Genomic DNA, 27717 nt, shown 5'->3' with positions numbered 1-27717 from the left:
ATATATATATATATATTAACTTCAACATTTAAAACAGTGCCTGGTAGGTTATAGGTGCTTACTTAGTATTTGTTGAACACATGAATGAATAAATACATGAGTTAATGAATGATTCCTGGCAAATAAACATTGTCTAAACTGGGGTACCTGGGTAACTTTGTCAGTTAAGCATCTGACTCTTGATTTCAGCTCCAGTCACGATCTCATGGTTTGTGAGATCAAGCCCAAATTGGGCTTTGTGCTGACAGTACAGAGCCTACTTGGGATTCTTTCTCTCTCTCTCTCTCTCTCTCTCTGCCCCTACCCTGTGCGTGCTCTCTCTCTCCCTCTCTCAGAATAAATAAATAAACTTAAAAAAAAAACTATAAAAAAGCCATTGTTTGAACTGAAATAAACTGAAATGAAAACCTTGGCACAATCCCCCATGTAATATAGATGGGAGAATGGATATATATATTGTTATATGTAGAGTTCTCCATAGATTATATGTTTTTTTCGATTGTTCATGTGATGCTATATTACACATAGTTCTTTGATATTATATATTATACATTATTTATACATATAAATATTAGCAAATAAAAATAGAAGCACTGAAGATTTTCCAATTTTATTTAAATGGGTTCAAATCAAAACTCAAGAATCTAGAATCACAAACATTAAAATAAGGTACAGGTCTAGCAAAATTAAAGTGAATGCAGGTAGCTCAACTGCTATGATGTAAAACTTAAATTCAGAGATGGAACTCTTTAAGCTGTTTACTGCAATGTCATGTTCTGAACTCAGAGAGTAGGAAACTATTCAGACATGTAAAGTCTCAAATCTCTCAATCCTGAAATCTATCAGTAGATGCCAAAAATCTTCAAGGCACATTAAAGGTTTCTAGAAAAGAAGCCTATTTTAAAACTAAGATTACTGAAACTACAAAAGCACCTATCAGATACTCTGTGGCCTTTTTCACTGAGGTGTCACTCAGCATGAGATCAGCCTTGAGCAGAGGCTGCCTCAGAACCAACACTGGCTTCCTCCTGTAAATCATCCCCAGCAGAGGATTCTGACTCAGCTGGAGGACTCTCTTCTTCCAGTTCAGCAGTTTCACCAGAGCGTTCCTTCTCTGTTGTCCCCTTATCATTACTGATGGCAACAGCTTCATCCAAAGCTGCATTCTGAACCTCTGAGGGCATTTCAGTGCTGATTTCTGCCACTGTGCTGGGTGCTGCATTTGTAACCTCTGCCCCAGCTTCAGCACCGACCGTGTCTGTCTCCACCAGAGCGTCCTCCAAATCACCTGGACGGGCTGAAGCCTCTCTCGTGGCTGCACCTGTAGCATCCGGGGTATCTTCTGCATCTGCCTCCTGTACTTCCACTAAAGATGCTTCAGGGACTTCTGAACTTGCTTTCTCAGCTTCCACACGGTTCTCTTTTTCACCTTTAAGATGTAGCCCATGAAGCAAAGTATTAATTTAAAGAGCACGAGAATACAGTAGAACACTGTGCAGCCATGTTTACAAATGAGACAAATCTGTATATACTGATAGAAGTGGTCCTTAAGGTAGACTGTTATGTGAAAAAAGCAAGGAAAAGAGCAATGTAGACCACAGGGTACTATTTATCTTAGGACAAAAGGAGGGTAAGATACACCTAGATAGTTTTTATTTGCAAAGACTCTCTCTAGGAGGATACAAAGAAACTGGTATTATTGGTTGCCTCTGGGAACGGATAATATGGATCTGCTTTTTCATAACCCCTTTTGAATCTGTTAAACTTAAAAAAAATAATCTACATATATTATTTATTTATATACAAAGAACATGAAAATAAACAGCGAACATGTCATGTGAAATAGCATGGGAAAGCAGCCAACTTACTAGTTGATGACTGAGCAATCACTAATCCTCTCTGAACCTCAGTTTTATCACCTGTAAAATGGGGATAACGATAATACCTACCTCACAGAGCTATTGTAAGGTTTGATTAAAATAATGTGCATGAAGAGGGGTTTAAAACCAAAAGTGCTATGGAAATGCTGTATTTTATTATTATTACCATCAGCCTTCTCATGATTATAGTCAATAATGTTTATTGATGATATTCCATTGCTTACTGTTGTCATGACTAAAAGGTTAACATTGGTTCATAAGCAGCTATTATCTCTGTCCCTAAATAGTGATCATAGTAATTGATAATAATGGCATTATAACTGAGATGGAAAAAAGCATTTAAAGCAAGCAGTTTAAGGCAAGAAATATACATTAGAGTGAAAATGTAAAGCTTCTGCTCTAGTAGCTCCCATTTTCTCAATCAGATCAACTGAGGGACGTCAGAGACATGACTGACTGTACTAACGTCAAGTGGACTGTAGGCAAAGACACAAGGGTGATCTTAGACAAAACTGAAACAAAAGTTAGTTTCAGGATTTAAAAATAATAATAATAAGGGAAATGAAAGGTTAAGTTGCTGACAGAGACAGATACTAAAATTATGCCTGCATGAATGGAAGCCTGAGTAGGGGGAAAGTAATATTACCACACAAAGAATTCAAAGCCACTGGTCAGCAGTACAAATGTAAAACGTTTTCATTTATCTAATGCACTCATTCAAAACGTGTAACAATATTCTTTAGGTTTTGGTTGGGCTTTCCCTTTCCGAGTGAACTCCTGCCCAGAGCCATTCTGTCAGGTTAGGAAAGAAGCCACAAGCAAATAGTGTTCATTGCTAGACTAAGATAATGGAAATCAGTGCCTCAGGGGAAAAAAAAATAATAAGTTCACTTTACCTTGGAGTGGATGTAACTCTGCTCTGGTTTTTTCTTTCAAATTTGTTACATGTTCCGTGTGTTTGGCTTGCTCTGATGTGACTGTCTTGTAAGTCTGAAAGTAAATGTGTACTGAAGTTTATTTCTTGAGCTCTAAGATTCATCATGCCAAGTTCAAAGGTATATACAATTCAAATATTTATTTATTTTGAGAGAGAAAGGAAAAAAAACGAGCAGTGAAGGATGGAGAGAGAGATTGAGTCCCAAGCAGTTTCTGAGCTGTCAACGCAGACCCTGACACAGGGCTCGATCTCACAAACCGTGAGATCATGACCTGAGTCAAAATCAAGAGTCAGACAGGGGCACCTGCGTGGCTCAGTCGGTTGGGTGTCCAACTTCAGCTCAGGTCATGATCTCTCGGTTTGTGGGTTTGAGCCATGCATCAGGCTCTGTGCTGACAGCTTAGAGCCTGGAGCCTGCTTCAGATTCTGTGTGTGTGTGTCTCTCTCTCTACCTCCCACCCCTGCTCATGCTCTGTCTCTCTCTGTCTCTCAGAAGTGAATAAACATAAAAAAAATAAAATAAAATAAAAAAGAAAAGTTCTAGAAACAGAGAAGAGATTAGTGGTTGCCAGGGACAGGAAGAAGGAATGGGAGGGCAAAAGAAAGTGAGTGCAATTATAAAAGGGCTACACAAGGGATCCTGTATCTTGACGGTGGTGGTGAATATATGAATCTACGCATGTGACACAACGGCCCAGAAGTAAATACACACACAGACACACGTGCATGTGAAAGTGGTGAAATCTGAATAAGGTCAATGGATATTATCAATGTCCACTTCCTGGTTGTGATATTGAATTATAGCTATGAAAAGATATTGATCACAGGGGGAAATGAGGCAAAGACCATATTATATCTCTTTATATTAGCTCTTATAACTACACGTGAAACGCAATCATCTCCAAATAAAAAGTTTTTAAAAAATCTTCCAAAATGGCATTTTTGTAGACCCTAATGAATATTTCTTAAATAAGCTAGGGTTATTCCTTATAAGCAGCTCTATGACCTGACTATGGGTTATGTGAGAAACAGAATTACAAACAAAGGTTATCTTAATCATAGATACAATGTGCAGGCTTCCTTTCATTCGAGTAGAGTCATCTCTGACCTGTACTCATATTAGCCAATGAAATTCTAAAGATGAAAATCTCACTAGTTAGATAATATTGTTTATATTATCTCACATTTTAAAAAGTGTAGGTAGTGTTTTATCGCTTAATGGTAGCATTACAGATATTTTTAGATTTGTATATTTATATATAGTATTCCCAAAATTTTAATAGTCATAAACCAAGCATATTATTAAAAATTGTACTGGGGCGCCTGGGTGGTGCAGTCGGTTAAGCGTCCGACTTCAGCCAGGTCACGATCTTGCGGTCCGTGAGTTCGAACCCCGCGTCAGGCTCTGGGCTGATGGCTCGGAGCCTGGAGCCTGTTTCCGATTCTGTGTCTCCCTCTCTCTCTGCCCCTTCCCCGTTCATGCTCTGTCTCTCTCTGTCCCAAAAATAAATAAAAAACGTTGAAAAAAAAAAAATTGTACTTTGCGGGGCGCCTGGGTAGCTCAGTTGGTTGAGCGCCTGACTTTGGCTCAGGTCATGATCTCACAGTTCGTGGGTTCGAGCCCCATGTCAGGCTCTGTGCCAACAGCTCAGAGCCTGGAGCCTGCTTTGGATTCTGTGTCTCCCTCTCTCTCTGCCCTTCCCCTGCTCATGCTCTGTCTCTCTCTCAAAAATAAATAAACACTAAAAAATTTTTCTTTAAAAATTGTACTTTGCAAATTACAGGCCATTTTATAAGATTTTAAAATTAGGCTCTAAAAATGGAAAATCTATGACCTCGAGGGTGGAAATGATACCAAAGCGGCCCTAACAAACCCCTTCGAGTTTGGTGAGTTCAGACTTCATCTGGGTTTGAAACATACAGAGCAAACAGGGCCAGCAGGAATGCCCACCACCATTTCCAAATAAAAGCAGGGAATACCTTCCTAGTAGGGTGGAAGCTCCTGAAAGCTATAATACCACTGTGCTGAGTCAGCACCCTCCGCCCTCAGTTCTCACTACCCTAAAGCTGAGCCTGTGGGGAAGTTCACAGTTTGTCCCTGAAATGACCATCCCAGCAGCAACATCCCAGGGAACATTAGCCTACAATACAAGGTGAGAAAAAAGACTAGTGTAGGCAGAATCAAAGAGACCACGGTATTAGAATGATTCATACTCATGTGTGGCCAAGAGAATCTAGCTTTTCCAAATCTAACACGGTGAAACACAGAGTAGAAGAAAGGCCTATCAGAAGAGGCCTTTGGAAAGCCTCAAATCTAGACTTTCAAAGTTATTTCCAAGTGATATTATATATTAAATATAAGCATTTAAAATATCCCACAAATATCTCAGACCCTGGAAAAATGGAAGTGACCTGGGCCTCTCTCAGATTCCAAGAGGCCTGCATAATAGAAGATTTTACTTGGAAATAAAAAACCGGCTACGGAGCAACTCTGGATTCAATTCAGATCAATCTAATACAGAATTTGTTTTAGTACAGGACAAAGAAGGGAAGGGGGACTTCAATACAAGTTTTCAAGGGCCTCACATTCTGTATTTCCTCCTGACAATAGCCTAAGGTTCTTGGGAGTTAACTCTTCCAACATTCCAGAGTAAAACCACATATTCTTGGGGGGCCTGGGTGGCTCAGTCAGTTAAATGTCCAACTCTTGACTTCGGCTCAGGTCACAGTCTAACAGTTCATGAGTTCGAGCCTCGCATCGAGCTCTGTCCCGACAGCGTGGAGCCTGCTTGGGAGTCTCTCTGCCCCTCCCCGCACTCATGCTCACACTCTCTCACACTCTCTCTCAAAATAAATAAATAGAGTTAAAAAAAAAAAACACTTAAAAATTATTTAAAAAAGGGGCACCTGGGTGGCTCAGTTGTGCGTCCAACTTTGGCTCAGGTCATGATCTCCTGGTTCCTGAGTTTGAGCCCCACATGCTGTCAGTCTGTCAGTGTGGAGCTCACTTTGGATCCTCTGTCCCCCTCTCTCTGCACCTCCCCAACTTGCGCTCTCCCAAAAATAAATAAATATAAAAACTGCTTTTATTTATTTAAAAAATAAACACATATTCTTAGAGGTGGAAAGAGAGTTGGAGATCATCACCTTGTCCAACTTCCACTCCCATCGTGAGAGAACAAGGCCAGAGAGGGCTCGCAGGAGCGGCCTGCTTCTAACCTTCCAGTGTAAGGCTGCTTTTGCAAAGAAAGATTTGATGGACTGCAGAGGTTCATGTCTGGCACTAATAAACATAGTCATGGGTAGAGTGAGCTCCAGATGAAATTCCGTCTTCCAGCTCCTCACATAATCACATGGCCTAGTCCAATCTCTGTTTCTCCAGTGGCCTACATCCAATGATAGTAGCCCTGGGCAGTGAATTCAACATTAAGCAGTAGAAAGATAGTGGAAGGAAAGGAATCTGGGTATGAGTGAAAGCTGATAGATCAGTGGAGGACAATAATATAAGGGCATGTTTGAAGTTTCCTGGTTTCTCGAGGCTCTCAAAATTCTGAAGATTAGAGGAAGTATTTTGGTTTGGCCATTTACATAATCCTTCAAACTGCTCCTAGTTATGACTAAAAATCCCTTTATGCATATTTCTGTAGGGTCAAACCAAAATGTAGTGATTGTGTACTCTTAGAATTTCTTTTTTTTTTTTAATTTTTTTTTTAATGTTTATTTTATTATTTTTGAGACAGAGAGAGACAGAGCATGAACGGGGGAGGGGCAGAGAGAGAGGGAGACACAGAATCCGAAGCAGGCTCCAGGCTCTGAGCCATCAGCCCAGAGCCCGACGCAGGGCTCGAACTCACGGACCGCGAGATCGTGACCCGAGCCGAAGTCGGACGCTTAACCGACTGAGCCACCCAGGCGCCCCACTCTTAGAATTTCTGAAGAATTTATATTTATTTTACTTTTATTCAAAATGAAGATTAAATTTTGATTTAGAAAATTTATGGCAAAATGATTCATACAGATTTATCTTATTTAATGCACAATTATTCCATCATTTTAGCTCCAAAGTCACACTATTAAAAGCTTTGTTTCACAGTGGTTCCCTGGGAGGAAAACATTTTTTTTTTTTTTTAATTTTACATGGTCTATTTTAAATATTTATTTATTTATTTATTTATTTAATTTATTTATTTATTGAGAGAGATAGCGTGCAGCAGCAGGGAAGGGGCACAGAGATTGAGAGACAGAGAGACAGAGAGAAAGAGAATCCCAAGCAGACTCCACAATGTCAGTGCGGAGCCCAACATGGGCCTGAAGCTCACAGACCATGAGATGGTGACCTGAGCTAAAATCGAGAGTCGGATGCTTAACCGACTGAGCCACCCAGGTACCCCTATTTGGAATCTTAAAAAAAATGTATGAATACAGGGTGCTTGGGTGGCTCCGTTGGTTGAATGTCTGACCTCAGCTCAGGTCACGATCTCACGGTTCCTGGGTTCGAGCCCCCACATTGGGGTCTGTGCTCACAGCTGAGCCTGGAACCTGCTTCAGATTCTGTCTCCTTCTCTCTCTGCCCCTCCCCCACTCACACTCTTTCTTTGTCTCACAAAAATAAATAAATGTAAAAAAATGTTAATAAAAATGTATGAATAAATATTTTTTTTAAAATAATGAAAATGTATAAAGATATACAAAATTAATAAAAACTATGGCGACAGTAAAAAAGATTGGGGGAGGAAAGGATGAATAGGTGAACACAGGGGATGTTTAGGGCAGTGAAACTACTCTGTATGCTACCATTAGTGGTGGATATATATCATGATACATTTGTCCAAGCTCAAAGAATGTACAATACCCTAATGTACACAAAACACTTCAGTTAATAGTAATGTTTTGATATTGACTCAGCAGTTGTAACGAATGTACCACACTAATGTGAGATTGTTGATGGGAGGAGGGCTGGGCGAAGGTATGAGAACTCTGTACTTTCTGTTCATTTTCCTGTGAACCTAAAATGCTCTAAAAAATAGTCTGTTTGTTTTAAGTTAATCTTTCAAAATAGTTCTTGTTAAATGTAACAGTAGTACCTACCTTATAGAATCACTAATTACTAAATGAGTCTTGAGTCTGTCATATGATAAACACTCAAATATCATTTCTTATTATTAGTATTTATAAATTTTTTAATGTTTATTTTTGAGAGAGAGAGAGACGAAATGTGAGTGGGGGAGGGTCAGAGAGAGAGGGAGACACAGAATCCGAAGGAAGCTCCAGGCTCTGAGTTGTCAGCACAGAGTATGATGTGGGGCTCGAACTCACAAACTGTGCGATCATGACCTGAGCCAAAGTCAGACACCTAACCTACTGAGCCACCCAGGCGCCCCTTATTAGTATTCATAACATCATTTTTACAGAAAGTCACCTATACTTGGCAGTATTAAGAAATGGTGATTTCATACTTAAAAAAATCTTCATAATCTTATATATTTAATTAATCCCGTGCCCTGACCTTGACAATGCTTTGAGTTTTACCACAGGTTGTAAAATATATGAATTCCTGAATATTTTGTTTATTTAAACACTTACATAATATCCACCAGCACTGACTGTGACACCTACAACCAGATAATAGATCATATTTGATCCAGATGATCCAGGCAATTTGTTAGACGACATCAAGCGAAGAGATGCTAGGAAAACAAGTTTAAACACAGTTAGCTCCACCAGTTACGCAAAACTATTTAAAATAATTATATCTTAAAAAAATTTTTTCCCTTCAGTGAACTTAGAATCTACTAACATCAAGTGATTTTAGCTTAAGGGAATACAGTATTACAAGGTAGGGTAGTAATTCCATTTGACATTTTCCCAATCTAATTTGATTAAGTACTTATGAAACCTGTCAGCTTTATGCTTAGCATCATGCTTTTCTTGGAAGGAGTGCAGGCGTGGGTAAGGAGAAGTGACAAAGGCACTGAACAATTTTAACAAACAAGATGCAAAAGAAATTCATTTGCTGTATGTACTCCACCACAGGATTCATTGGGAAAGATCATTCTTCCAAAAAAATGAATTAAATATATTTGTACTTAAAATTTACATGCTAAATAAAACATGTTGAAATCCAACACATTTCTATAAATCTGTAATACAAATGTATAGGTAGGAAGAAAATCTTAATTTTTCCAACGTAAAGCCTTTAAAGATGGGCAGATATAAGCTTTTTAAGACAAATGTTGCAAAAAGGTCATGTTTGAAATGAAACTACAATTCTGTACAAACTAATAGAAATAGATAAAGTTCCTGTATTATTATGTTTAAAAATACTTACTCTGTAGTGCTAAAACTTGTATATGCCATATGCTCTGGAATTAAAATGTTTATAATAGACTCAAAGCTAGAAAGAGCTCAAGGTTCATATAGCTCAAATTCCTTAAAGATAAAAAAGTAGAGACATGTATTCATTCAACAAATACACCTGAGCACCTCCTATGTCTTTGGCATTGTTAGCGTCGTTAAGGATATAACTGTGAACAAGATCTACAAGGTCCCTAGCCTCAAGTAGCTCACAGTGTACAAGGAGGGAACAAATGTACAGACAAATAATTGTGATGCAATATGACAACTGCTAGAACAGATGTAAATAGAAGTTGCAACCACAGCATGAAAACTCAGTGAAAAACCCCAGCTAGGTGGCTCAAGGTAGCTGTCACAGTTGAAAAGAGATGACCTGGACTTTGAAGGAAAGTAGAGGAGATTGTCAGATAAATAAGGGAAGAGAAAACTGCACCAGAGGCAGAAGGCACCGGACGGCGTGCAAAAGCAGGAGAGTTGTATGACTGGGAAAGTGCAAAGTAACTGGAAGTGGCCTGACATAGGGTATGAGGACTAGTAAGTTTTGATTTGCAGAGGGCAAGTCTTAAGACATTTGCACTGATTATCAACTTTTGTAGTAGCCGTATTGGAAAGATTTCGTATGTGTATTTTTAGTTTAGATATAAATGACCTTCTCTTGGAAAAAATATTTTTTCCACAAAAATGTACCCAAGGAGGTTATCATAAGAGGTTATGGCTTTGACTTGTAGTGGGGCTTTTGTTGGTTTAAACATACATCTGTTATTAAGCAGGGAATATGTAGCTTCCATAGTTGACAACCAGACAGACGACATGTTAAGAAGATTAGGGACGCCTGGTTGGTTCAGTTGGAAGAGCATGCAACTCTTGATCTCCGGGTGGTGAATCTGAGCCCTACGTTGGGTGTAGAGATTACATAAATAAAAATAAGTAATTGGAAAATATATCAAAAAATCATTTTAAATATGAAGCAAAAAGAAAATCAGAGATTTGAGAAAAGACTTAAACACAAATACAATTATCACAGCTCTTTAAAAGAGCAATGGGGCTCCTGGGTGGCTCAGTCTGCTAAGCATCCAACTCTTGATTTCAGCTCAGGTCATGAACTCATGGTTTGTGAGTTCGAGCCCTGCATCAGGCTCCGTGCTGATGGTGTGGAGCCTGCTTGGGATTCTGTCTCTCCTCTTTGCCCCTCACCTGCTTGCTCTCTCTCTCTCTCTCTCAAAATAAATTTAAAAAATAATAAAAGAGCAATGAAATATGAAATAAATATTTAATAAAGATTAAATTTGAGCATATCCATACAATGTGAAAGATATTAGAAGTTTTGCAGAAGAATATTTACTTACATGAGAAAATATTTACAATATATGAAATGAAAAGTTATAACAGAATAATCTATACAGTTCGTATATATCTCAGTTCCTAGAAGCAGTGTGGGTAAGAAAAAAAAAATGTAAGAGGAGAGGAAGAAAAGTCTGGAGCATTATATATACTAAAACTTAAATGGTGGTATTCACTGAGTGGTTGGATTACAGATGACTTCTCTTTTGCCTTTCTGTGTTCCTTCCAATGATCTTTTACAAACCCAAATTATTTATTCATTAAGAGTTACATGTTTTAAAAGCAAAAGCCAGACAACAAAATTTGATGAGGCACGCTAAAATTCGACCCTTCGATAAAACTGAAAGTTTTATTTTTCAACAAAACAGAAAGTACCAATAAAAGGTTAATGTCCGTGACTAAAGCCAAATTTCCAGTCAATAGTATTTCTTAAAATACATAAACAAATCAGTGCTACACAAAAAGGAATGAGATGAAAATTAGGATAAGATCAGTGCTGCTACAACCAGTATTGCTAACTGCCGATTTAGAATTTTTAACCTACTTTTCCTTTACCCCAAGTTGAGGCGGAAATTGTTTGAAACGCGCAGCTAACAAAGGAGATGCGTGTGTTTGTGCCTGATGACGGTGGTGGGTGCGGGAGATAACGCCGAAGAAGGCCAAGGTCAGGGGACTCCTCTCTCTCCCCACCCCACCCCACCCCACCCCACCTCCCGGTCACAACGGCCTCCTTATCTTCAGAAGCTTAAAATTAATGGCTTCTATTTCGTCAGTGACAAAAAATTGCTGTATTTTGGTATAAAGATCAAGGAAAACGAAGATGCCTTATTTCTGTGACTTGTGATGCAGCTTCTTCCCACCAGTATTTTAAGAGAAAAATAAAGCTAGCTGGACAGACCTTCCTCCCTTCCCACGACCACCATCACCACCTCGGGCCTAACCAGGGGAGGGAGGGGAATCGGCCCATGGAATTTTCCGCAGGAGTGTTTCTCTCTTTCTCGGGCACCAATGCGCGCTCTGGGCTAAAACTACCTGACAAGCCTCAGGAAGTGAGGCGAAGTGCAGGGGGAAGTAAGAACTTCCCAAGAGGTTATCTAAAAGCCGCCGGGCTAAGCGGGACGGGAAGGAGACGGGAAACGGAGGAGGTGCGGGAAGGGCCGCGGGCGCTGAGCTGCGCCGGAGCGCAAAGCCGGGCCGGGGGCCGCGGGCTGCAGGAGGGAAAACACGCATGCTCACACTCAGTAAGCACCTACAACGTTCCAGGCACTAGAATAGGCGCTCTCCAGTAAGTCAAGTTTTAGATAAGAAGCTTCCAGCTCACGCCTAAACGTCCCCTTTAGGAAATTTCTGAAGACGCTCCCTTTTCCCCCAGCGTCCCCAGATCTAAAGGTGACGGACACTGCAGCTACAGAGCAGAGCAGCTCGATAGCTCCAGGTGTCCGTGCCGCCCCGAAGGAAAGCGCTTCGAAGGCTCTCGGCGTTCAGGCTGCCGAGCCCCGGACAAGCCTTGAGTTTACTTACTCAGGAGCATTTACCCAACATTTACTGCGCCCGCACTCCCCAACCCCCGCCCCGCCCCGCCCTGCGGGGCTCGCAGATGAGCGTCCATCTACCTAACCGTTCCTCCGCTTCCTCACGTAGGTGTAGAGCGCACTGGTCCCTATTCTAACAAAAAGAGCAAGCTATGCGTACGTCAGCCAGGCACTTCTCGAAGCGCTTTTAACCACATACTAACTCATTAAAACTCACAACCATTATTGTCCCCATTTTAGAGATGAGGAAAGTGAGATTAAATCACTTGCCCAAGATCAACATTTCGAACCCAGGAAGCCTACTCCGCATTCAGAAGCCGCTCTGGGAAGGCCCCCTACTCCCAAAGTCTTCAAGAGCTTCGGGGCGTCTTCCCCGCGCCTTTCCTCAATTCCTCCCCCCTTTCCTCAACCCCTGGCTTCTGCAGCTCGAGCCTCTTTGGGCCCACTGGGTGCCGGCGGGTACGCGGGCGCCTCAAAATCCGCGCGCGAGGCGCCTGTCCTCTGCAGGCTTGGACGCCCGGGCCGGCGCGGCACTCACCGTCCTTCCGGAGCGGCGCGGGGCCGGGGGGCGCCCTCAGAGGCAGCGCCAGGGTCTTGGAGACCGCCCTGCGGAGATACATCGCGCCCGCTGCCCGCCGCGCTGCAGACTCTGCACCCTAGCGCGCGGTGCCAGGCGCGGGAGCCCCGGCGAGCCCCGCCCCGGGGAGGAGCGCAGACCCCCTCCCAGCGCCTTCGCGCGGGCCCGGGGAGCTGGGGAGCGGCTGGTCGGGCGCTTCTTCCTCCCCCAACCCAATCTCCAGACTGTTGCTTTCTCCCGGGTCTCGGAAGCTAGCTGGTCGCGCCTTCTTAGACAAGGGATCGGAAACCGGGAAGTCACCATCACCTGCCTGCCCCGTATTGTTCCAATGAGTGGAACTCCACAGAACAGGCTGGAAATGTTTAGGGATTCGCGTCGTAAGATGGATCTGGTTTATCATGCAGGGTGATATCTGAGCCCATTTTAAGTCACACAGTCCGTTAGCTTTCCCCAGGAGTGGAAAGGCTAGCGGGAAGTTTCCTGGAGACGGAGCGAGGAGTAGCCTCAGCCTTCCATCGGTGCAGTGGGTGATGTTCAGAATCCCAAGAAAATTCCCAGGCAATAGTTGAATCTCCAGGCAATTCACTGTTACAGAGACCTTAAATACAAAGTCCAAAAATGCTGTATATTCCTCTCTTGGATGTGAAATTGGTATTTCCATATGAACCAAAAACGCTGAACTATTAGTTTCTTGCCCCAGATTTCAATTTCTTGCCTCATTGTGGCTACAAGAATTTGTCATGATTTGAATATGGAAACCAGTAATTTATGCTTATAGAATTTTCTAAATGATTAATTTTGTGAAGACATGTTTCCTACTATAATAATCCCTCATTGGATCACTGGGTGGCTCAGTCCGTTAGGCATCCATTCGGCTCTTGATTTCAGCTCAGGTCAGGATCTCAAGGTTTATGAAATCCAGCCCCACAATGGCCTCCTTGCTGACAGCACAGAACCTGTTTGGGATTCTCTCTCTCCCTATCCCTCTGCCCCTCCCTTGCTCTTGCTCGCTCTCACTTAAAAATAAATAAATAAACATTTAAAAAAGATATTTATAATGTTCCCTAATATACGTTTGGCACTTGATAGTGTATAAAGCACTTGCACATATATTATCTCCTTTAATTCTCATTTCAACCCTCTGAGGAAGATGGTAATTATTACCTTTAGCAAATGGCTTGGTGGTAGGGAGGAATGTCCAGGGACTGATGGTCATGAATTAAAAAATAAAGGACATGATCGTAGTTCTTCTAGTTTCAAGTTCTTTTGCATGTTACAGGCACATTTGCTCATTTGCTATTTGAATAAACACTCCTCAGAGATTCTACTTCTGCACCCAACTCTAGTAATATTTAACATACTCTCACTTGAAGAATACAAAGTCAGAACTGGGTTTTTGATACTCAGAGCAGCTAGCTATCCCTAGTGATTAAACACTTAATAAGAGCAATTAGGTAACCTGTAGTTGAGAGATCAAATTTAGATTTCCAAGCAGCACAAGAAGGGGCTAGGACTCCACCAAAAAATTGGTAGTCCTGAAAGCAGCAAAATGCAGGTGAGTGCACTTACTACCTTGACCAGCATCAAGTACACATTCTCTGGCAACTAGGGGTTAGCTATCTAAATGAATTAATGCATGCATTGTACTGTCATTTAATGTGTTGGAGGCTCCCCTGAAAAAAGATTCTTTCATCAACTATAAATGATGGTGATTCCCAGGACACTGTTCCAGGCTCCTCTTCAGAATCCAGTTGTATACTCAGAGTCTGGGTATAGTCTGAGGTCTTCTGCATCACCCCCAGGTTGCATAGTATCCATCCAATCTCAGTCAAACTGTAAGTGTCTGTCAAAGTGCTTACAAGATGCTAGGGACTATGCTAGATGCTGGAGATTGGTTATAATTTATTTCACAAGGCACTGTTCCAAGGCATTATCCAATGAATAAGATAAAATTTCTGCTGTCACATAGATGTTTTAGTTGCAGATAAATGAGACACAGAACCAGCATCTTTTCTTAGATGTAGCTACCAAGTCCACTATCCATGGGGCCAATGATGGCACAGAAATCTCTGATCAGATATTAATAATAAATGTAATTAAGGGGTTTGTTAAAACCAAACTAGTTTTAACAATGCAAACCAACTGGTTTAAACAATGCAAGAATAACACACATATATAGGACTTTTGAAGATTTTCCCAAAGTATTGTCACATCTACTTTTGTAGTTCATCCTAACAGTCCCAAAGGATATTGGGATAATGTTGATTATCCTTTTATTACCTGTGAGAAAAAACTGAGGTAGTATAATACTGTGGTTAAGAGCATGAGTTTGGTGGGAATGCAAGCTGGTGCAGCCACTCTGGAAAACAGTATGGAGGTTCCTCAAAAAACTAAAAATAGAACTACCCTACGACCCAGCAATTGCACTACTAGGCATTTATCCATGGGATACAGGTGTGCTGTTTCGAAGGGACACATGCACCCCCATGTTTATAGCAGGACTATCAACAATAGCCAAAGTATGGAAAGAGCCCAAATGTCCATCAATGGATGAATGGATACAGAAAATGTGGTATATATACATATATACAATGGTGTATTTCTCGGCAATCAAAAAGAATGAAATCTTGCCATTTGCAACTACGTGGATGGAACTGTAGGGTATTATGCTTAGTGAAATTAGAGAAAAGACAAAAATCATATGACTTCACTCATATGAGGGCTTTAAGAGACAAAACAGATGAACATAAGGGAAGGGAAACAAAAATAATATAAAAACAGGGAGGGGGACAAAACAGAAGAGATTCATAAATATGGAGAACAAACACCTAGAGGGATTGTGAAGGGGGGATGGGCTAAGTGGGTAAGGGGCACTAAGGAATCTACTCCTGAAATCATTGTTGCACTATATGCTAACTAATTTGGATGTAAATTTAAAAAAAATAAAAAATTAAATTAAAAAAAAAAAAGAGCATGAGTTTGGGAGCCGGATACCTGGTGTTTTCCTGATTTGAGTAAAATGTGGACAATTCCTTTATTCATAGGGTTGATGTGAGCTCTAATGCACATTAGGTACGAAACATACTCAGCTAGTTGGAGGAGCAGTGGTAGATTCCGAGTTCTAGCCCAAGTTAGAGCTCAAGGCTTCCTTTACCTTTACCATATTCTGCTGTCTTTCAATGCACACATGACAGGATCTATTGTATACCACTCTCTTATTATTTGGCAAGATCTAGTGGGGAGATTATCGTGTTCTTTAGGTTGGATGTGGCCATCCCAGCTGGGAAAGGCAAGGCTGTAGATAAACCATGCCACTCTCCAGATCCTTATCCATCTTAGCTAAAAGCTCAGTGCCTCTTGTTTCCTTTTTTTTTTTTTTTTTTCAAGTAAGCACTGTGCCCCGAAGTGGGGCTCAAACTCACAACCCCAAGATTAAAAGCAGCATGCTCCACCGACTAAACCAGCCAGGTGCCCCAAGCTCAATGCCTCTTGGACCAAAGGGAATTTTCTACTCACTCTACTGCTCCTGTAGAATACGTGGCTTTCCATTTTGGTGGCAAACTCTTTTCACATCATGATGAAACATTTCCCTAGAGAGGACATGTGCATGGGTTGTCAAATTTATTCTGTGGCAAACTGTTCCTCCCAAAAACAAGAGAATTTTAACACAGGTCTTCACTATAGAACACTCTGAAATGCTCAGACAATAATTTCCCAGCTGTTAAGTCACACTGTTTATAATGCTGCCCTTGAGCACATCCTTGACATTTTCCTTAGACTGGCTGGGAAAACAAGAATCAAGGGTCAGGGATAATTTGGCTTACCATCTAATCACAATTAGATGGAGTCCAATTGTGAGACTCCATGACTTCCTATAATTAATTGTAATTATATGGACTCCATCTAATTGTGACTGTTGACAAAGAAGATACTAGTCTTGAAAACATTCTGTTAAGGGTCATCTACTGGAATATTAATCATACTTATTCAAGGCCTAAGTGTTATAAATTAAAAAGCAATCTTCAAAGACTGAGTGATTTCCTGGGCTCCACCAAAAGTTAGAAACAGCTGGAGGGGCTCGATCCCACGCCCCTGAGATCATGACCTGAGTGGAAATCAAGTGGATGCGTAACTGACTGGGCAACCCAGGCACCCCCCACCTTCGCTTTTCTGAACACCAAATTCTTAGGCTATAATCTGTACTTTCAACAGATCAATATAAAGTGAAACAATTTATAAGAATATCTAGGGAGACAAACTGGCAGATAAGCACCCTTTTGATGGCCTAAAATATTTAGATGAAATGAAAGGGAAAGGTAATCAAGGTAGTAAATACTTAAATTATTCTTGGAGGTCACTCAGTACACTCCCCGTCTACTCACTGTCTCATCTGTGGTAAAATAAACATGAGATTCCCTCACACTTCTGTGTAATTTTCTTTAGGTTACTGAAACAGGTTACTACAAATTTGGATGGCTTAAATCAACAAAAATAGATTCTTTCACAGTTTGGTGCACTTAGTCTGAAATCAAGGTGTCAGTAGGGTCACACACCCTCTGAAACCTGTAGGGGAGAAGACTTCCTTGCCTTTTCTAGCTTCTGAGTTTGCTGATAATCCTTGGCTTATAGATGCAGGATTCTAATCTCTGCCTCCATCATTACATGGCTGTTTTTTCCCTGTGTATCTGTGTCTCTTCTTCCTCTTTTTTTTTTTTTTTAAGATTTTATTTTTAAGTAATCTCTACATCCAATGTGGGGCTTGAACTCACAACCCTGAGATCAAGAGTCATATGCTCTTCCAACTGAGCCGGCCAGGCACCCCTGTGTCTGTGTCTCTTTTCATAGATATACCAGCCATATTGGATTAAGGGTCCACTCCTGTATGAAGATCATAACTAATTACAGCTGCAAGCACCTTATTTCCAAATAAGGTCACATTCTGATATACTGAGGGTTAGGACTACAACATATCTTTTAGGGGGACACAATTTAACCTATAATTTCCTATACTTGCAACTAAATTTATATAGCCTGTTCTTTCCATGGCAACTTAAACAATTTAGGTGCACCTGCTGGCTCAGTTAGAAGAGCATGCAACTCTTGATCTTGGGGTTGTGAGTTCGAGCACCACATTGGGTGTAGAGGTTACTTAAAAATAAATGAATGTGGATCACCTGGGTGGCTCAGTAGGTTGAACGTCCAACTCTTGATTTTGGCTCAGGTCATGATCTCATGGCTTGTGAATTCAAGCCCCACATCAGGCTCTCTGCACTGACAGCACAGAGTCTACTTGGGATTCTCTCTCTCCCTCTGCCCCTCCTCTGCTCATGCTCTCCCTCTCCTTCTCTCTCTCTCAAAATAAATAAACATTAAAAAAACTAAAAATAATAATAATAAATGAATAAGTGAATACCCCACAGATACTAAATCTGAGAAAAGGTCTACCTGATATTGACCTAATAAAAAACTTGATGGTATTTGACAAGGGATTTTGTCTGTTTTTTTTGTTTGTTTGTTTTTTGTTTTGTTTTGTTTTGTTTGAGAGAGAGAGCCAAACAGGGGAGGGGCAGAGAGAGAGGAGAGAGAATCCCAAACAGGTTCCACACTATCACTGCACAGTGCCTGGAGCCTGACGTAGGTTCAATCTCATGAACTGTGAGATCCTTACCTGATCTGAAATCAAGAGTCAAATGCTTAACTGACTGAGCTACCCAGGCACCCCTGCATCTTTTTTTTGTTTGTTTGTTTTTTTAATGGATCTCTTACATCATTACTAAAGAAACCATCATTTGACCAAAGATCCTCTTAGGAATTTAGAACCAGAATTATTCTTCTTCAATCCAGCTACACGTTTGAACTAAAATGTAAATCTAGGAACTATTGACTATGGCCCCTTACAATGTGGATTGAGTTAGAAAACAAAATTGTGCAAAGAAAACAGAGACACAGACAGCAGGGCTAAGAACAAGAGTCTTGATAACATTTGAGTTCCAGACCCATTATTCCTGGCCCAGGTGCGTTCCTGTTCTTGGTGCCTGAGTCACTCTGTATCTTCATAACCTTTTTTTAGCTTAACATAGTTTGAGTTAGGTTTCAATATTTAACTTGGAAAGCATTTTCACCAGTATCACTATGTGCACAACTCTAGGTTAGCCAAAGAATAATTTACATCTGTGCTATCCAATAAAGCAGCCACCAGCCTCATGTGGCTATTTAAATTAATGAAAATTAAATATTTAAAATTCAGTCACATTAATTGCATTCCAGATGCTCAATAGTCACATGGGACTAGTGGCTACTATATTGGATAGCAGACAGAACATTTCCATCAATACAGAAAAATTCTCTGGGATAGCCCTGGTCTTCAGGAATGGCTCCCCCTGGAGTCATACAGGCATAGTCAAGGTGAAAGTCCACACAAAGTAGCCAGATTTGCAAGGCCTGACATATGGTTGATATTGTTTATTATTTCCAACTAAGGTCATCAGTTTCTGGAATTTCAAGTGTCTTAAAGTCTTCTATTCCCTTTTGGGAGGTGAATTTTTAAGCGTTTCTTTTAGTGGAACATTCCCTGATACCTGACTTCGTGGTTTCTATTACCGTGTGACAATGTTAGTTCCCTACTGCTGCTATAACAAAGTGTTTTAAAACAACACAAATTTATTATCTTATCGTTTTTTCAGGTGAGAAACCCAACACAGCTCTCACTGGGCTAAAAATCATGGTGTCAGCAGGACTGTGTTCCTTTCTGGAGGCTTCAGGGGTGAATTTGTTTGACTTTTCCATTCTTTGGCTCTTAGACCCAAAGTCTTGGACTTTCACCCCCAAAGCTAGGAATGGTCAGCTGAGTCTTTCTCATATCACATCACTGACACACTCCTGTGCCTTCCCCCCCGCCTCCCCGCCCCTGCCCCGCTTATAAGGAACCTTGTGATTTTATTGGGCCCAACCAACTAATACAGGATAATTTCCCTCTCTAAGTGTCAGCTGATTAGCAAACTTAATTCCATCTGTAATCTTAATTCCTCTTTGCCATATAACCTTACATTAATACAGATTCCAAAGAGTAGGCAATAGTCATCTTTGGGGATCCATTATTCTATCTGCTACAGTGCCATTGAATATATCTCTCTTCACCTCTGGTGTCTGCATCTGTAAAATTACGAGATTTGTCTATATAACCCCTAAAGGTCCTTTCCAGCTCTATCAGCTAGGACTCCAAACTACCAGGAGTTGATAGTAACTATTGTATCTGGTCTTTTACTGATTGCATCAAGTAACTAATCTGAAATAATGTTAACTCTGAATTTATGTTCAGAAGTGATTTCCAAAGATATTAGGCCATGAATTCCCAAGAATAAATGTTGGCAACAGCCTAAAACATACACAAAAGTAATTATAACACAGTAAGTCTCTCCATTTAACATCAATATAGAGACATGAAAAATCAATTTTTAAATGTATGGTACACTGTTTAAATCACAAGTTAATGAAGTGGCATATATATAAATTTCAACTGATAAATCATTAACTGATACACAAAAAAAGGTGGTTTTTGTTTTTGTTTTTCCCACAAGAAAGGGTTTTGATGAGGGATAAATGAAATGTATCTTATTTTGTGCCTAATAAATCTCTCTCCCCTTCCTCCTTTGCTTAAACAGTCAGGAGTTTGCTAAGTCATATTATAAAAAGGGACAACAAACTGCACTGTCATAACTGGAGAGTACAGAAGTCACCCAAATGACAATCATTCAAATTTAAGGAAATAGAGTCAGAACAAACCCTACCAGAATGGCTCTTCCAGAAAAAAACAGTATTTGGGCTCTTCTGTGTTGAGTAATAAAGTAGTTCTATCACCCTGACGCTCAAGAATTTTTGAAATTAAAAGTTGATACAAGGAAGGGTGCCTGGGTGGCTCAGTCGGTTAAGTGCCAGACTTCAGGTCATGATCTCACGGTTCGGGGATTCAAGCCCCACATTGGGCTCTGTGCTGACAGTTCGGAGCCTGGAGCCTACTTCGGATTCTCTGTCTCTCTCTCCTTCTCAAAAATAAATACACATTATTTTCTTAAAAGTTGATATAAGGAATAAATCCTTCAGCAGTAATTTTTTAATCTATCTCTTTAATAAGTTTTCTTACCAATGTGTTCTTAATTACCACTGGCCCTGTTATCAGATGGTACTTTCCACATAAAAATATCTCTAATAACATACCCTAGAACTGACATTTTCGACATATTGTCACAACATATATAATCTGAGGAACACAGAAGTTTTTTATTTTTTCATTTAATGATGCAAACAAATGCTGATTTGACATACATTCACATATAACTTTTTCTCTCACGTTTACAACTCAACAGATTGGTGAATCCAAAGGAACTGGTAAAATCACTATATGAAGCATACCTATAATGAAGAGAAAAAAATGAAAACTATAGCATTAACCAGTAGAAATAATGTTAAAATTAGACCATTCTGAATAATTCACCTTAGAGCATCTTGGAAAGTCTAGAAAACAAATCCACAAAGAATATCAACCCTTCATTTTACTTAAGTTTTAGCAAAAAAAAAAAAAAATATATATATATATATATTTTTTTTTTAATTTTATTTTTTTTAGCGTTTATTTATTTTTGAGACAGAGAGAGACAGAGCATGAATGGGGGAGGGTCAGAGAGAGAGGGAGACACAGAATCTGAAACAGGCTCCAGGCTCTGAGCTGTCAGCACAGAGCCCAACGCAGGGCTCGAACTCACGGACCGCGAGATCATGACCTGAGCCGAAGTCAGACGCTTAACCGACTGAGCCACCCAGGCGCCCCAATATAATATATTTTTAATGTTTATTTATTTTTGAGAGAGAGAGACAGAGCTCGAGAGGGGAAGGGCCAGAGAGAGAGGGAGACACAGAATCCGAAGCAGGCTCCAGGCTCCGAGCTGTCAACACAGAGCCCAATGAGGGGCTCAAACTCATGAACCATGATATCATAACCTGAGCCAAAGTCAGACGCTTAACCGACTGAGCCACCCAGGCGCCCCTAGCAAAAAATATTTTATGTGACCTATAAGAAAGTAGCAAAAGCATCTTGATTTAAATATCTATTTTATTCTGGGGCGCCTGGGTGGCTCAGTCGGTTGAGCGTTCGACTTCGGCTCAGGTCATGATCTCATGGTCTGTGAGTTCGAGCCCCGCGTCGGGCTCTGTGCTGACCACTCAGAGCCTGGAGCCTGTTTCAGATTCTGTGTCTCCCTCTTTCTCTGACCCTCCCCCATTCATGCTCTGTCTCTCTCTGTCTCAAAAACTAAATAAGTATTAAAAAAAAAAAAAGAAAAAAAAAAAAGAAAAAAAAATATCTATTTTATTCTTATCTCTTGATTGGCTGACTAAAGTAGTGATAGCAAGGTGATACCAATAGGAAAAAAAGTGAAAAATTTGGATTATCAAACCCTAAAGAGCTGAGTTTGAGAGTTGTTAAATATTTTTAAAAAGTGTATGCTAGTATTTACTATTTTATTATCAAGCGAATATGTTACTTACTTTGATCAACCTAATCCATGAAAGTTGAGATTTGTGAGTTTTCATTTTATAAAAGGATTAATACAGAATTTCTTTAAAAGGATTTTCAGAAATATACTATGTATATACATATATATATTGACATATAAAATAAACTCACCCCCTTTTTTTTTTTAAATCACAGAGCATGCAGAGTATAGTATCTTGTTCATAGACAGATTTTATCAGGAACTGTCCAATTGGGTGTTAGTTGTAATGACAATCATAATGAAATGGTCATATGGTAAAAGATTCACCAGTCTACTGCCCATATATATTCATCCATTCTACAAATATTAAATTCCCAGTAGGCCCAGGCACTGGGCAATTCGCTGAGTACATCATGATTAATAAAATAGACAAGGTCTCCGTTCTCATGGAATTTACACTCAAGTGTTGTATATGACAAATAGATAAGATGTACACAAGGGGCACCTGGGTGGCTCAGTTAGTTAAGTGTCAGATTCTTGATTAGGGCTCACGTCATGATCTCACGGTTCATGAGATCAAGCCCCGCATCAGGCTCTGCACTGGCCTTGGGATTCTCTCTCTCCCCCCTCTCTCTGTCCCTCCCCTACTTGCATGCCTGTTCTCTCTCAAAATAGATAAAAATTAAAAAAAAAAAAAAGAAACATATACAAGAATAGTGGTAACTTGTGTCTTCAGGACTATGATGTAATAAAAAATATGATTTTGGTTTCATTCTCCACCACAATGTTCTTTGAACATAGTCAAAGCATAGTGATTAAAAATGATTATGCTGAGAGACACTTGAGGTAAGGTATTAAAATTCAAAAATGTGTCACAGACAGGAATATAGGTGCTAAAAAATGTAAACCCAACAGGGACGCCTGGCTGGCTCAGTTAGAGGAGGATCTGACCCTTGATCTTGGGGTTGTGAGTTCGAGCCTCACCTTGGATGTAGAGATTACTAAAATAAAATAAACAAAAAAGAATAGGGGCACCTGGGTGGCTCAGTTGGTCAAGTACCTGACTCTTGATTTTGGCTCAGGTCATGATCTCACAGTTTGTGAGACAGCTCTGCATCGGGTTCTGTGTTGACAGCACAGAACCTACTTGGGATTCTCTCTCTCCCTTGCTCTCTGCCTCTCCCCTGTGTGTTCTCTCGTGCGTGTGCACACTCTCTCTCTCAAAACAAACATTAAAAAAAATCTTAAATACTTAAAAAAAGTATCAACCCAATTAAAAAAAAACCAAAATACACTATTTAAAAAGAGGCCAAATTAACTTGCGTAATTTATTAATCCTATAAAATTGCATACTTACTGTATTAGTATTTCAATAGTTTATTCCAACCCATTTCTTCTTTTATACTCTAAAACATCTTCATTATGTTGTTTGATGAGCTAGAGTAGGTAACAATTAAAATTAGAAATGTAATCTTCCTGGCAACTTAAAAGAAGAGGCTAATTAATGATACTTATATTTGGTATATAAGAGGTATACAAGAGAAATAAGAATAGGTTAAAAGAATTTACAACTATTCTAGGGTTTGGGGAAGGCATGGGGCACTGGGGCCTGGATTTGTTTTTCTACACAGGTTGGAAAAGCAAAAAAGAATTACAACTATTCTAGTTAAAAATGAAAGACTAAGAGATACAAAAGCCCAAAAACTATGAATGGCATATACTTGTTGACTTCAATCTGGCATGCTAAATTTGAAGACAGCAGCCCTTACAAGCTTAAATTCAACTTCTGCCAAATAAGTTATTTCATTCAGAGGTTAATTAATATAATAAATAACTTACCATAGAGGAGCTAAACCAACACAACCAACCAGAACTGAGTTCTTAAATGAGGTCCAGGTTGGTTGGTGGGTGTGTTATACTTCTAACCATGCAAGTTTGATACTTCAGTGAATGATCAACTCCATCCCTCAACTGTATGTGTATTAGATGTCACAGGAGATAGACACTTTCTTAAAACCACTGTCTAACAGAATGCAACATAATATCAAAACAATGGTTGATACAGGGTGACATTTGTTGCAGTCAAAGATCCAATTTCAATCAGAGTTCTCAGCAGCAAAAGAGCTTTTTGGGGAAAACTTTAAAATTTCATTGTAACAAATATTATTGTAAAAAGGATTAGTTACTGTCGTTGTTAAGTTGTAAATGACTTTCAACATCTCTTACTCCTTCCCATGTCAACAAACCATTCTATATATATATATATATATATATATATATATATATATATATTTTTTTTTTTTTTTTTTTTTTTTTTTTTAAGTTGGCTCCAGAGCCCAATGCAGGGCTTGAACGCACGACTCTGAGATCAAGACCTAAGCTGATATCAAGAGTCGGATGCTTAACTGAGTGAGACACCCAGGCGACCCTTAATAAGCCATTTTAATGAGAAAACCCAAATTAAGAGACCTAAGAGTTGGAGGTGGAAAGCAGTGGAAGAAGCCAGAAACTCATTAGCTACAAAATAAAACATTTTAAATACTGATGTAGCACAGATACTTTGAGTCAACTTTAAAAAAATTACAGAGAGGCAGTATCTCACCTTGGTCTATAGTGTGACTCTTAAGTCAGGGAGAACCAGGGTTCAGCAAACTACCTACCACATAGTGTTGCTGTAAAGATTAAATGAGTTTTTACATGTAAAGGCATAGTGTAAAAACAAAAAAAGGGGGGGGGGAGCTGCAACACACTAAATACAATTTCCAACAATGTACTTATGCAAATATCGATTAAAATCTTATGTTTGGGAAGTCTAGTGGGATTTAATTTGTATAGCTTATTCATTGATGATTTGTCCCTATGGCATCTGAAAAAAAGTGCCTTCATAAAACCCAACCAGCCTCCATCCTCGTTAGGAAATAAAGCGCAATTAATATTTCGTAAAACTACCATTCATCACAAAATCATGCTACTTAAGGATGAATGACAGAAGTTTCAGCTTCATCATATTTTCTCAATACCGCTGAAAATCTTTAATATTTCTTTTAAGTCTTTGGGACTTCCCTCATGAAGAAATATGTAATTAGCAATTATATAAACATCCTACTGGATGGGAGATTTGCTCGGCAACAATCTCACAGTGACATTTCTCCTCCCCACTGTGTTGGGGTCTCGTGACATTAAGGGAGTAAAAACTCACATAGATCCACAAGAAGACGGAGGTGCCCAAGGTCAGTCCAACTTTCAGCCAGTCAGGTCCGTCATGTGCCGGCTCCCGCACGTAGAATTTTGATCGCGCTGAAGCTGAAAGGGGTCAGAGTCTGTAAATCTATAACGTATTGCCTTGTAGTAAAAACCCTAACATTTACGTTTTATTGCTTTTAATTCTCCCTTCACTACTGCCTTCCCCCACTTAAACAGCCCAGGAAATAGGTTCAGAGTTGTCGGGTGGCATTAAGACGCGGGTCGGCGGCGGGTGATGGAGAGCCTCAGTCAGGGCTGAGATCCAGGACGCAGGCCGGCGAAGGTCACTGCGGGACGAGTCCAGACCGCAGCCGCCCCCTGCCCCTGCGGGCTGGGTTCACTCTGGGAGTGGCAGACGGGGGCGGGCGGGGGGGGGGGGGGTCGGGTCGGCCTGAGCGAGGATGGACACTCACAGCCACTTGGGATCCTGGCCGGAGCCAGCAGCTTGGAAAACGGGCGCAACAACGCGGGCGGCGCCATCTTGCCGGGCCGGGCTCCGCCTTCCCCCCACCGTCCCGTCTCCCCCGGAGTCGGCGCCTGGCCGAGCGCCCCCTGGCGGAACAAAGTGCGGGACTCGCCGCGCCGCAAGGCTGCGTCGAGGTGTTGACTCTGGAGAACCGCGGTGGTAGCCAAGTACTCTAGCACTCCTGGTCTCAGCCTTCTGTCTGTAAAATGAGGTTAGAGAGGAAATGATTAAAAGGGGGCAAAGGGAAGTTTATCCACTTCTCTGTCCTTTGAGAGTTTATTTCAGGCCCCTGTGCCAGGGATACTCAAGAGATTTACTAAAATCTTGCTACATGAGCCAGAAAACTGAAAATGAAGTGTCTTGTTGAGTAATAATTAGCACTTTGATTGAATTCTGTGTTCCAGACACTGCACTATGCATCATATGGTTTACATGCATTGTCTCGTTTCATCTTCACAATGACCGCTTGATACGCCTTATTATCCTCAGTTTACAGATGAAGCTCGAGGAAGGCAAGCTACTCATCCAAGGTGAAATATATTTGAAAAGACCTCTCAACAGTGCCTAAAAGTCTGTTCACACACACTGTCGTAGTAAAGCTTCACAACGCTGTGGGGAGAACCTTCCTATTTTGGAAGTCCCCCGATTGGCTCAGGCTCAGGATCCCACCGCCAGAAGAGGTTGGGATTCAGACTAAGGTGTTCAGACCCCAGATCTAGTGAGCCTTCTTAGCCCACCTTAACAGACTTGGATAGTCTCCTGGGGCCATGAGCTGTAGAACAGTGTTCATAGTGTCAAGTTCAAATTGCCATTCCTGTAGACCATATTGTAGCTGTTGATTTTTAGGCAAATTAATATCTGCATGCCTGAGTTTTACAGCTATAACATAAAACCTATAGGGTCCTTGAGAAGCTTAGAAAGTGTTTGGTAGTTGTAAACAACTTGTTTTTGGCTACCAAAGACATTGTATTGACAACAAATATCTTTCACGATTGAGCCAGATTTTGTGCATTCAATTGTCAATTCAATCTGATGTCTAAAAGACTGTGAAAAATATGTATGTAGGTAAAAGAAATAATAAATTTTAACACTTTAATCCTTTAAACTTAAGGCCATCTAAAAGCACAATGAATGTCAGCAAATCTTTTTCTTTCTTTCCTCCCTTTTTTAAAGTAAGCTCTATGCCCGACGTGGGGCTTGAAATCACCACCCTGAGATCAAGAGCCACATGCTCTTATTTACTAACTACATGCTGGTTATTGACTGACCCAGCCAGGTGCCCCACCTCTGTATATTTTCTTTAGCAATGTTATTGGGGGGAAAATTTAACCAAAAATTATTGACCAAAGAGTAAAATAATTGTACTATGCTTTTAGGTTCTTTTTTACATGTAACTGATGGCTAACTAGATTGCTAATCTGTGAGTCACATTATAGTTTGTAACCTAGTTTGAGCCTCCTGGACTCATGCTCAAGTAAGCAAACCACCCAACTAATATGCTGAGTCAGTTGTTGGTTCTCAACTTCTTGTCCACTCAGCAACCTGACAGTGGTATTCTTTCTACATCATCCCTTGGAAGCTTGTCCGGACACAGGTTTTGCTAGTATCCAACAAGTTGAAACAGAAGTTATGTTTAGTCAGAGCATACAGAACCCAGTAAGCAAATTACTAATTTCAGTACTGCTGTTGGAAAAAGGCCGTTTTGTTCTTTTAGTCCCTGTATCCTTTTACTAGTGTATATTTTGGGAAAGTGATGAAGTATAAGCACATTCCTCTCAGCATGTTAGAGCTGATGGAACCCTACACTTGGAGTAGGCAGCGGTAGGTGAAACTCCATCTTGAGAAAAATCCTGATGAAGCAATTCCAGCCAGGAGCTAGTAGCTATGATATTTTGGTAG

General features: G+C 40.4%; 2 protein-coding genes and 1 non-coding gene across 5 annotated transcripts; 1 reads left to right on the top strand and 2 right to left on the bottom strand.

The window, feature by feature from the left end:
• Positions 1-591: 591 nt before the first annotated feature.
• Positions 592-12702, bottom strand: LOC122217848 (mitochondria localized glutamic acid rich protein). Of its 3 annotated transcripts, none has more exons than XM_042935450.1 (4): positions 12583-12702; positions 8401-8504; positions 2777-2870; positions 592-1429 (listed from the first exon to the last, which is right to left on the bottom strand). In XM_042935450.1, exons 1-4 carry the CDS (start codon positions 12662-12664, stop codon positions 984-986), a joined length of 726 nt encoding a protein of 241 aa, XP_042791384.1. In that variant the 5' UTR covers positions 12665-12702; the 3' UTR covers positions 592-983. The 3 variants fall into 3 exon arrangements, with proteins under 3 accessions (XP_042791384.1, XP_042791385.1, XP_042791386.1); XM_042935451.1 differs by lacking the exon at positions 12583-12702 and adding an exon at positions 11545-11708; XM_042935452.1 differs by lacking the exon at positions 12583-12702 and adding an exon at positions 9146-9210.
• Positions 4368-4452, top strand: TRNAQ-UUG. The gene has a single exon. It is a non-coding gene; the product is annotated as a tRNA-Gln (tRNA).
• An 8177-nt stretch (positions 12703-20879) lies between the features above and the next one.
• Positions 20880-25997, bottom strand: NDUFC1 (NADH:ubiquinone oxidoreductase subunit C1). Its single transcript, XM_042935456.1, has 4 exons — positions 25766-25997; positions 25309-25412; positions 23467-23546; positions 20880-21030 (listed from the first exon to the last, which is right to left on the bottom strand). The coding sequence occupies exons 1-3, from the start codon at positions 25830-25832 to the stop codon at positions 23487-23489; spliced, it is 231 nt and encodes a 76-aa protein (XP_042791390.1). The 5' UTR covers positions 25833-25997; the 3' UTR covers positions 20880-21030; positions 23467-23486.
• Positions 25998-27717: the final 1720 nt, after the last annotated feature.

This window comes from Panthera leo, chromosome B1, assembly GCF_018350215.1.
Source record: "Panthera leo isolate Ple1 chromosome B1, P.leo_Ple1_pat1.1, whole genome shotgun sequence".
NCBI classification, from domain to species: Eukaryota; Metazoa; Chordata; class Mammalia; order Carnivora; family Felidae; genus Panthera; species Panthera leo.
Note: the sequence above shows the minus strand (reverse complement) of the source record. Positions and strands in the feature narration are given on the sequence as shown.

Bases quoted from the DNA above. Each gene is read 5' to 3' on its own strand.
- NDUFC1 (XM_042935456.1), bottom strand. From the start codon at position 25,832: ATGGCGCCGCCCGCGTTGTTGCGCCCGTTTTCCAAGCTGCTGGCTCCG. The intron at 25,413-25,765 runs GTGAGTGTCCAT...GACCCCTTTCAG, and splicing joins GGCCAGGATCCCAAGTGGCT to CTTCAGCGCGATCAAAATTC. The intron at 23,547-25,308 runs GTGAGTTTTTAC...TACCTACTCTAG, and splicing joins CCGTCTTCTTGTGGATCTAT to CTCATCAAACAACATAATGA.
- LOC122217848 (XM_042935450.1), bottom strand. From the start codon at position 12,664: ATGTATCTCCGCAGGGCGGTCTCCAAGACCCTGGCGCTGCCTCTGAGG. The intron at 8,505-12,582 runs GTGAGTGCCGCG...TTGTTTTCCTAG, and splicing joins CGCGCCGCTCCGGAAGGACG to CATCTCTTCGCTTGATGTCG. The intron at 1,430-2,776 runs GTAAAGTGAACT...TACATCTTAAAG, and splicing joins AGAGTTACATCCACTCCAAG to GTGAAAAAGAGAACCGTGTG.